General features: G+C 33.7%; 1 protein-coding gene across 1 annotated transcript; it reads right to left on the bottom strand.

Annotated features, from left to right (window-relative positions):
- Positions 1-456: 456 nt before the first annotated feature.
- LOC139492737 (uncharacterized) lies at positions 457-6,778 on the bottom strand. The gene is made up of 2 exons (XM_071280890.1): positions 6,496-6,778; positions 457-926 (listed from the first exon to the last, which is right to left on the bottom strand). The coding sequence occupies exons 1-2, from the start codon at positions 6,776-6,778 to the stop codon at positions 457-459; spliced, it is 753 nt and encodes a 250-aa protein (XP_071136991.1).
- Between the last annotated feature and the right edge of the window lie 5,171 nt (positions 6,779-11,949).

Below are 11,949 nucleotides of genomic sequence, written 5' to 3'. Positions count from 1 at the left end.
CGAGCCTCTGGCCTTTGTTAGTCTTGTATGATTTTTAATTTTTTAGTTTCTTGTGTATAACTCGGAGTTTAGTATGACGTCCATTATCACTTAACTAGTATACATATTTGTTTAGGGGCCAGCTGAAGGACGCCTCCGGGTGCGGGAGTTTCTCGTTTCATTGAAGACCAATTGTTTGCCTTCGGCTGTTGTCTGCTATATGGTTAGGTTGTTGTCGCTTTGACACGTTCCCAATTTCCATTCTCAATTTTATTTTGATTTAAATTAACATATCGAAAATTTCACGGTTATTTAATGTCACTGAAATTCCTTCCACGCTGCTTTCTGACAAAACAAAAAAGAAATGAAGCAAGACTTTCCAACGTTCAATAGATATCAAAACAAATCGGCAAATGTCACTCAACCATTGCATAAAAATTAAAAAAAAAAAAAAATGAAATCAATTATGTTGATGCTTTATTTAGAACAAAGAACACAGTTTATAGCCATGTTTTCTACATAAGGAGGACAGGCCAAAGATCCACACTTAGTTCGGGTAGCGTACAGTAAATGACCATTTTTATTATCTTTACCAGCTTGTAGAAATTCGGGATGACTGTCAAGGCAGACATAGGATGATGATTTGTGGGAGTAAGCGCCAGATGCCAATATACCATGATATTCCATTTTCCAGCCGCCATCACAAGTTGTTCTGCCAGGTATCATTATAGTTGCCGAAGTATTTGCGCTTCTGCATAGTGCACACGGAACATCTTCATCTTGTGCACCATTGACAAAAAAGTTTCCATTTTCGTACTCTGTTCCATACAATAAGCTATTACCGGGTGCTGTTTTATTGCTTAGTTCAGGATTGTTTGGGAGACATAGCATATTACCTGGACCACCATAATAACTTGATTGAGAATATTCTTGCCCTGCTGCAAAACCTAAAAAAAAGTTAAACTCTGTTATGTATATTGTTCTAAGAAATACAAAAAAATTGAGAATGGAAATGGGGAATGTGTCAAAGAGACAACAACCCGACCAAATAAAAAACAACAGCAGAGGGTCACCAACAGGTCTTCAATGTAGCGAGAAATTCCCGCACCCGGAGGCGTCCTTCAGCTGGCCCCTAAACAAATACATACTAGTCCAGTGATAATGAACGCCATACTAATTTCCAAATTGTACACAAGAAAATAAAATTAAAATAATACAAGACTAACAAAGGCCAGAGGCTCCTGACTTGGGACAGGCGCAAAAATTCGGCGGGGTTAAACATGTTTGTGAGATCTCAACCCTCCCATATACCTCTAACCAATGTAGAAAAGTAAACGCATAACAATACGCACATTAAAATTCAGTTCAAGAGAAGTCCGAGTCTGATGTCAGAAGATGTAACCAAAGAAAATAAACAAAATGACAATAATACATAAATAACAACAGACTACTAGCAGTTAACTGACATGCCAGCTCAAGACTTCAATTAAACTGACTGAAAGATTATGATATTATCATATGAACATCGGGCACAATCCTTCCCGTTAGGGGTTTAGTATCATACCATCATAACATATATGAGAAGAACATAACCCGTGTCATGCCATCAACTGTTTTAGAATAAATGTGTTTAGTTCCGATGCAAAGACCTTATCAGTGATTCAATATTAACGCCAAAATATGCAATCTTTAATGACTTGACAACAGTATCGTAATTATATCCCTTCTTAATAAGTCTATTCAAAGGTTTTGTAAGTTTCTGAGGTGAATACTGACACCTTTGTGCTTTATAAAAATATTTCCATAAAAAATTGGATGTGAAATACCTGAACGTATTAGAAGTCTGCATGTTGAGCTATATTTACGAATGATGTCTTTATACCGATGATAAAATTTAGTGAATGTTTTGACTAGTTTGTGATATCGAAAACCCTGGTGTAATAATTTTTCAGTAATACATAAATTTCTCTCGTTAAAATCTAAAACATTGTTACATACACGAGCGAATCGTACAAGTTGAGATATATAAATACCGTAAGATGGTGACAAGGGAACGTCACCATCTAAAAACGGATAATTAACGATAGGAAATGAAAAATCATCCCTTTTATCATAAATTTTAGTATTCAGCTTTCCATTAGTGATATAGATATCAAGACCGAGAAAAGGGCAGTGGTCATTGTTAGTATTAGCTTTATTTAAAGTAAGTTCAACAGGATAAATTTCATTAATATATCTGGTTGAGAAATATTATTTTTATAGAAACATTTTTTGAATATATTAAACAGATTAAATATTTATATTAGAATATAAAACGTTGTTTATCAATAAAGGCAACAGTAGTATACCGCTGTTCGATATTCATAAATCGATTGAGGAAAAAACAAATTCGGGTTACAAACTAAAACTGAGGGAAACACATCAACTTTAAGAGGAGAACTACGACACAACATATACAAAACACTAAAAAGTAACACACAAAGAAACGAACTAAAATATAACGATGGTCATTTTTCTGACTTGGTACAGGACATTTTGAGAAAAAAAATGTTGGGTTGAAACTGGTCTTGTGGTTTGCCAAACCCCCCGTTTTTATGGCAATGTTAAATATATTTAAAATGACAACATTACATAACAGGACTACAATGCAAATAAATGGGAGACATATAGGACAGAGAAACACACAAATAATAGCTATCAAAAGGTACCAGGTTTATAATTTAATACACCAGACGCGCGTTTCGTCTACACAAGACTCATCAGTGACGCCCTAATAAAAAAAAGTCCGAAAGCCAAAACAAGTACGAAGTTGAAGAGCATTGAGGCCAAAAGTTCCAGAAAGTTGTGCCTAATAATAGACACTGTTCTAGTTTCTTTCATATGCATAGAGGCATCCACCAATATGAGTCTCTATACCATTGATTTTTATATTTGCCTCGGGTGTTAATTTGCAGGTGACTCAACCTTAAGTGTATTTGATGATGATGATGATAAAGTTTCCTTAAAATAGTCTTAATTTAATTAGGAAAAGTACTGTGAGTGTTCTGGTTTATCACTCAACATAGAACACATATTGATCATTTATATTGGCTCAAAAGTAGCTAAAATATAATTGTTTCAGTCCAATGGATTTACAGAATTAAGGAAAATAGATTGTTTTATATTGAAATAGACCACGGACAAGGATATTATTTATGCATCCTTTCAAATATGATTAAATTCATTATGATTCAAAAATAAAATTCCACACTCAGTTGTAAGTTAAAATAACTACATGTATAAAATGTTAACTAAAAAAATACATGTACATATGTACTGTTAGCAAGAAAACAAAAGGGACAATAAAACATATATTGTAGAAATGCTCTTTTAAATAATGTTTTTGTGAATTTAAGGTTCTCGATGGCGTTCGACATCAGTTCGACTTTAATTTGTTATATTTTTGGTAGAAAAAACGCCCGTCTGGTGTACAAATAACTACATGTATAAAATCTTAACTAAAAAAATACATGTACTTATGTACTATTCGCAATAAAACAAATGTGTTGACGTCTTTTTTTATTATATTCATGTGTTATGGTAAAGAAAATTAATCACCGCCTTCATTTACTAGATTTGATTTGGTTCCACGTAATTTGTACGATGTTTCACGTTTGCAGTTAGATTTAAAAATAACCGGACATAGCTATATAATATAGTTAATTGCTACCTCAGTTTGCTATTAATAAGTATTGCAATGTTCATTGTTATTAAATGTAATATCAGTATTTAGTTCAAATATAATCCTAAATCAATCCTAATTCTATCTTATTTTGGAGAAATAGTTTTACCCATTCAAATATGACGTCATTTTTTGTGTGCTGTTTTAGAATTTCAAATGTGACGTCATGTTGTGTGCCTTTTCACCACTTCGTATGTGACGTCACTTTTTTTCCACTTTTTGCGTTGAGGCCTTGACTAAGTCGGTTGTGTCTATTTTTTGTGTTGATTTATGTAATGTATCCGGTTTTTGTTTTTCTATAATTAGTTAATACTTCAGTTTTATCATGTATATCTTTTATCTTCATTTGATAAAATTTACTGTTTGCAATAGCATTAATTGTTCTAAATAATAAGGATGTTCTTATCCCAAGCAGAAAAACCCTAGCCGTATTTGGCACAACCTTTTTGAACTTTTGATTCTCAGTGCTGTACAACTTTGTACTTGTTTTGACTTTCGAACTTTTATATCTGGGCGTCACTGGTAAGTCTTGTGTGGACGAGGCGCGCTTCTGGCGTATTGAATTTTAAACCTGGTGCCTTTTGTTAGCGATTATTCATGTGTTTCTTTGTCTAATATGTTCTCCTATTTATTTGTATTGTAGTCCTGTAATGTTATGTTGTCATTTTAATGTTATATTTAACATTGCCATTAAAGCGGGAGGTTTGGCATGCCACAAAACCAGGTTCAACCCACCATTTTTTCCTTTAAAAAAATGTCCTGTACCAAGTCAGGAATATGGCCATTGTTATATTATAGTTCGTTTCTTTGTGTGTTACATTTTAACGTTGTTTCGTCTGTTTTCTCTTATACTTGAGTGTGAATTCACATTACTATAAGACGTGTCACGGTACTTTTCTATCCCATATTCATGTATTTGGTTTTGATATTATATTTGTTATTCTCATCGGATTTTGTCTAATGATAAGTCCGTGTCTGTGTGTGTTACATTTTAATGTTTTGTCGTTGTTCTCCTCTTATATTTTATGCGTTTCCATCAGTTTTAGTATATGACCCCGATTTTGCTTTTTGTCCATCGATTTACGAGTTTTAAACAGCGGTATACTACTGTTGCCTTTATGTACAAATGATGAGCCTCGTACATGTTTATATAATCAATGTATTCTTAAAATTGATGTATATTTTACAAGTATTATCCCTAATACAAAATCAAAACGTAGTTTTGGGGAAAGGTCAAATATATTTCTGTTAGTTGATATCTTAAATCGTGTTGTTTAAAGAAATTATTGTCTTTTTTTAAATAAAATTAAATAAGTAACAAAACTATCATAAAATAGAACTATCACCTTCCACGGTTCTCGTGCATACATGTGTAATGACCGATTTTTTTTTTATATAAAAGAATAAGTATAAAAACATTCGAGGACATACAAAAAAAATATTATTGCAAGGCCATTGTATGATTTGTTTTTATTTTAGTTTATTTTCTTATGTTGTTTGTTTTGTTATTTTCTGTTTTATTTCATTTTTTAAAGGTTTGTTTTGGGGGGAGGGGTCCTCAGTGAGAGAACTTGTATTCTTTAAGATAATCAGACTGATCGTATCTAAAATACATATTTTTTGCTGCGCTCGAAAATGCTTAAGACTATCAAAACGATAAGGATTATTATAAACATATATAATAACAAAGTATTAAAAAATCAAAATTTAAAATATTTTAGTGTACCTGTGTATAGTATTTCTGTATCTACTCCGCTACATTGTTTGCGTCCCCAGCGAATGTACGTTGATCCCCTGTCTTATAAGGCAATTGAAAAAAAGATTTATGATAACACGTTGATCATATATAGATATGGATATGACGATCAAATAAAACTTAACAAATAACATTTCAGAGTGTGAAAAATACTTTACACGTCAAAACAAAATTGATATGAGCTTGAATAATATAGTGTTATTAACTGGCTGTTTCTGTATTGGCACTGGTATATATTCAAGGTTTGCTGTATTGGCCTCGAGATCCGTAGGGTCGAGGGCCAATACAGCTGACCGAAAACAGTCACTTCATAACACTTTGATTAAATAATCCCACTTTTTCAATACAGTTTTGTTCTGAATGCTGTATTATTTACATCAAATGTGAATATAGGGCCAATATTTCCAATACGGACTGGCAATGATGTGAATATATGGCCAATATTTCCAATACGGACTGGCAATGATGTGAATATAGGGCCAATATTTCCAATACGGACTGGCAATGATGTGAATATAGGGCCAATATTTCCAATACGGACTGGCAATGAATCATGAATTACATGCACAATATATGTATATATGTAATTCAGGATTCATTGCCAGTCCGTATTGGAAATATTGGACCGGGACGAAAAGCAATATAGATCACGTTACTTATATGACCAGAACGACGTCACCAGTATGACACATGCCGTTTTGGTAGTATTAGGGCTGTTTTAATCGTACTATTTATTAATTATCTGTATTGACAGTCTTATTATGCTGAACATCTCTACTACGTTAGCAACCGGTCCAATTGGAAAATAATAAACTAGTATATCATGATTTAGTCAATCAGTTGCTCAGTACAGTTTGGTCGATTACGTTGAGAATTCAAATTCATCGAATAAGGTTTACTAAAGGTTTCTATGACAAATCTTTGTGATCCTATTCAAATATAAGCTCTCATAGTAAACTGATCAGCAATACCAGATTCATGGCTCCTTTACTGTATTCATAAATTAATTATATCGAAAACAAAAAGACAATAATCTTACCAGCATATTTTTCTTTTTCATGTGTTAGCTCTGTTTGTAGATGTGTAATGGTCGACTGCATATTGGTATTTTGTGTTTGTAGTTGTGCTATGGTTGACTGCATAATCTGTTGTTGTTGAGTTAGGCGAACCATGTCCTGCATTGATTTCTCTAGATTTACAAGCCTCGAATTGATAACATCTGGATCATTGAGTAGGAGACGTTTGTGCTGGACCTCGTCCACTGTATTTACTAGTTTAATTTGTACAATCCACAACGAAAACAATACGGTAAAAATTGCCATTTTTAACACAGGCAAATGACTTTATCAACTTCGATTATACACGTAGATGTATAGGTATTGTCAAGATAAGACATCAAATCTTGTATGGGGTCACGTATTGTGTAATATATATATGCATGTTTGATGTTGGTTTATTTTACAGTTAGATTTACTTCCATCGTTACTATTGCGTTTGTTAAATGGTTGTTCTGACTCTTAACATGCAGTAAACCTTTAACGTTGTAGAAGCTGTACAACATTTGTAGTTTTAACAAGTGTTATTGCAGAGTAAGTCTTCCAAGTGGAGTGCTATCATAATTCTGGTTGTGCCTCTTTTTTCTACAAACCAGTACTAGTTATACTGTTGCTTTTATTAATTTCTACTAGTAGACTGGAAATAATTTATATTTTTGTTTATTACGGTTTGTTTAATCTTATTGGATTTAATTACTATACATTTGTGTAGCTCTCCCCAATGTTATTCTATTTTTAATGCATGGATTAATATATTCTCTCTTTTAAAAAAGTTATTATTCTGCATATAATATACTGAAGTTAAACATGGTAAAAATAAAAGAGACGAAAATATTTGTTAGCCCCAGTTTCAACAGAAGGTGTCTGGATGAACCACACATATTATATATACTTCTTGAATGTTTTTTCTATTGTTCTGTAACACGAAAAGATTGTTACTGAAAATAAAAGAATAAGCCTGAAATACAGATTCTTTCCTTCTAGTATGAGTTGTGAATGTCTATATAGAAGTCAATTGAAATATTGAGCACTAGCTAGTTTGACATCCTTATTATGTTGCCAATTCATGTACAGTTAGAACCTGAAAGTCAGTAGGATAACTAAATAAAAAGGGATTGAAGGCAACAACACTAATTGGTCTTAATTGGACTATCAAAATATATCAACGGAATTGCATGTACTAGTTGTAACATAATCACTAAAGAAGGCAGATATTACTGCATTTAAATCTAGCTTTTCTGAAAAAGATATACCCAACTATGTTGCTTCAAGTGTTACAATCTCGATATCGATCTCTATCCAAAAAAAATCTTATTATCGATTACATTTTTTAAAAGCTTTTTTTATTGGAATGTTAGAATATGTATAATTCTCGTGAACTTTATAAATCCAATTTTAACAAATAACACAAAACAAAGAACGACAGCTTTAACTCCTTCATTGAAAAGTGACCACCGATGAATTTGGCATTTACTTTTTTTTTGACACCCATTTGGCATAAAGCTCCTTGCGTCTTCGTGACCTCTACATCTATAGACTTTCAAATGTTTGGGTTTCGAGCGTTCGAGATGAAGGTATTTCCAGTTAAGCACTTTGAAATAATATAAAGTGTTATATAGATATCAATACACTTGCTGGCTAAAAACAAAATAATCAATAGACTTTTTTTTTTATATAAAAGCTTACCTGTGATGTGTAATTTGCATAATCAAAACAATATGTCAAGATAATACATAGTGCTTACTGTGTGACAGTCGGTTGATTGATAGTTTGTTGCTTAACGCCTAGGGGCAAATATTTCATGCATGTGTAGGACAATAAATACAATACTTATGTCGTATAGTATACATGTACGTCCGGAATAAATGTCCGGGAAAGGTGGATTTGTCCACGACAATGAAGACACTTGGGAAGTAACAGAAAACAAGCCTTGCAAAATATGCCACCTACTGACCCTTGGGAGAGTTGTTGCAATGGTTCTTAACGTACAAAGAACGTGGCACTTTCTTAATACGAGGCATCTAATTTCAAGTCCCCATTATAAGCTGTCGTTAATGTGTACATGTACAACTAACACAGCCAAACAGACGTCCAATTTAGCGATGGTTTTACTACTGCTCAGGAAGTAAAAGAATGGTTACCATATTTCTATTCCGCATTCATCCTCTTATCTTCTTCTTCTTAGATAATATAGTAGTCCAACTCAATAATGAGTACTCAATACTTGTGCGTTACGTAGGTGTTGGTAATGTCTATTTACAATAAAAGATCAAAGATCAAAAAAGAAAAAAAAACAGTGCAAGCTGTACAGTTGTTGCAGGATAAAAACATTTCATCATCTAGGTTACCAGTGTCTTAAAAGCTTCGATGGTAGGAGCGTTCACTGTCGATTCCGGTTATTTATTCCAGGCTATTACTGTTCTTGGAAAGAATGAGAATTTGTAGTAATCATGTCTTGGGCTGAAGATGGTGTATGCCATGGTATTGTAGTGTCTTGATGTTCTATTTAGTGGAATCATTTGAGTATCTGTTGGAAATGCTACTAGTCCATTTACAATTTTGTAAAATAGACATAATCTGATGTTCACTCTTCGTTGGTAGAGAGGTATCAAGTTAAGCTTGCTTAGCTTGCTTTTGACACTCGATTCGTTACTGTAGTCGTTGAAAATATAGCGAGCTACCCTTTTTTGTATCCGTTCTATTTTGTCAATATTTTCTTGCGTATAGGGATCCCATATGGTTGCGCTGTATTCCACTCTTGGTCTTATAAGTGCGTTGACAGCATTCTTGTTTATTTTGTTGAGGAGATTTTTTATGTTTCTGCTGAGCATTCCTTGTGCTTGGTTTGCGCTGGCTACAATGTTGTTTATGTGTAGGTTCCAGCTTAGGTCATCTTTGATGGTAATTCCCAAGGATTTCGTGTCCGTGACTACTTCTAGTTGTTTCCCATGCATGTCATATGGTTCTTTTATGGGGGTTTTAGATCTTGTTAGGTGCATCACCTTACATTTGCTGACATTAAATTCCATTTTCCATTTTCCGTTTCTGTTCTTATTTCGTCAGTGTAATCAGATCTTTTTGAAGGATGACGTGATCTTTGGTTATTCTAATCGGCCGGTAGATGGTGCAATCATCAGCAAAAAGACGGATTGTTGACTGAATTTCATCAGTGATGAAGATAAGAAAAAGGACAGGTCCAAGTACTGTTCTCATTTTCCCGTTGTCTGCTGTTTTTTTTTTTTAATTTTGTTGTATAGTCTGTCCCTTTTCCTCATCATCCTACGCAATTCTATGGTTATCCAAGGGTATCCATGTTGATGTGTAATTGTTCTCTGTGGTGTGTGCTTGTTAGTAAGTTTCTGGACTCGATTTCACAACTTACGACTAAGATTGATCGTAAGTCATGAACAATTCAGTAGACTTAAGATAAAACTTAGTCGTAAGTTTTTTTTTATGAAATCGACTCCAGAATCTCATCTTTAAATTCCTCCCACATTTTGTTTATATCTGTACTATTTTGATGGTTATTGATAAAGTCGTTTCCAAAATTATTTGCTTCTGCTTTCATTGTCTCAAAGTCTGCTTTCTTATAGTGGTATACTTTTCTTGGTGTCTGCTTTTCTTTGATTGGTGTTGTTGTTGCTTCAGCTTATACAATATCGTGATCTGAAATCCCTGGCCAGACTTCAGTTCTATATATTGTTGTAGGTTTGTTTGTAAGAAAGAGGTTCAATGTGTTGTTTCCTCTAGTCGGTTGGTTTACTAGTTGTACCAGGCCTCTGTCTGTTATGTGATCTATAAAGTCTTCATGTATTTCTGTGTTTTTACCATTTTCTTTGACTTGAGCGTTGAATAGGTTTTTCCACTCTATGTCCGGTAGGTTAAAATCACCTCCTATCCATACTGTCTGGTTATAAAAACTATCTGCGTTCTCCATGTTCGTCTTTATTTCATTCATAGAGTTTATGTCTGTTGTATGTGGATGGTATACTGAACCTACAAAGAGTTTATTACCTGAGGGCAATGTCATCTTTGCCCATATTGTCTCAGTATTACTCTTAAGGTCTAATGCTTCTTCACTCACGAATGTGTTTTTGATGGCTACAAACACTCCGCCGTCTTTATCGGATTGTCTATCCTTTCTGTATACATTCTGTTTGAATTCATCAGGGAATATGTCTCCATTTTTGATTGATGGGTCAAGCCATGATTCACTGATGAGTCTTATGTAGACGAAACGCGCGTCTGGCGTACTAAATTATAATCCTGGTACTTTTGATAACTATCAGTACCTATTATTATATGTGGTTGTATTTTTCCTATTCTTGTCTGGAAGATGTCCTTTCTCCTTCTCAATAATTGACAGTTAATTATCATCATTCTATTTTTTTCTGTATCACATGGTAGAGGTCTTCTTTTGTGTTTTGTTGTTTTCTAAGTAATGATTGATTTTGGTGACGATGTCATTTGAGGCGAACCTGGATTACTATCATTCATTGACTCGTTACTTTATCTAATGTGTTATATAAAATTGAGAAAGGAAATGGGGAATGTGTCAAATCGACCACAACCCGACCATAGAGCAGACAACAGCCGAAGGCCACCAATCAATGTAGCGAGAAACTCCCGCACCCGTAGGTGTCCTTCGGCTGGTCCCTTAAAACTATGTATACTAGTATATGTATTTAAACTTTCAGGTATTAACATTGATTCAAATAAGCTGGTGGCAAAACTTGGTAGTCAACAATTGGTACAATACCAAGGACCAATTAAGCGTTATTAGATGTCTTCTCTTATGTTTTCACAGTTAATGTGGAACCATGTGTCACACCTATCACACATGACAGCTTGGTCTATAGTTTTGATTGATTTTTGACAGAGTCCACATGGGTATTTTGGAGCCCGATGACCTGGGTTTTGTTCAGGGTAAAGACATTGTGTAAGCAATAGAATAGATATATATAAAGCAATTAGTCTTTTATCCGACTTCATCTTCAATGCTACTTTTGAGCATAAGTAATAGTATGATTTCAGATCTTTTTGTGTTTTTTAAAGTGAATGAGTACTGGTTGTTAAGTATCGTCATTTGATTGTTCTTTTAAATGTGTTGTGTTTGCTTCAATTACCAATGTTACCGAGATACTGTCTCTGATGTGTTTCATTTTACTGTTTCATTTTACAGCTATCTTACGGGTGTTGATACCGGAAGTAAATGACGAAGTTGTCGATATCCGCGGGAAATTTGGCTTATGTACAATGAATGCTCCTGCTGCGCATCTACTGCGTCTGAATTTGTTAAATAAAGGTATAAATAAGTTATAAGAGACAGTCGATTAGCAATGTCTGTCTTATGAGATGACTATAGCTAGAAACAATCTTCTAGACAAAGTGATAATAGTTGTCAACTTGATACAAATGATAAAAGCTTTAACATATTA

Source organism: Mytilus edulis, chromosome 10 (genome assembly GCF_963676685.1).
Source record: "Mytilus edulis chromosome 10, xbMytEdul2.2, whole genome shotgun sequence".
NCBI lineage: Eukaryota > Metazoa > Mollusca > Bivalvia > Mytilida > Mytilidae > Mytilus > Mytilus edulis.
Note: the sequence above shows the minus strand (reverse complement) of the source record. Positions and strands in the feature narration are given on the sequence as shown.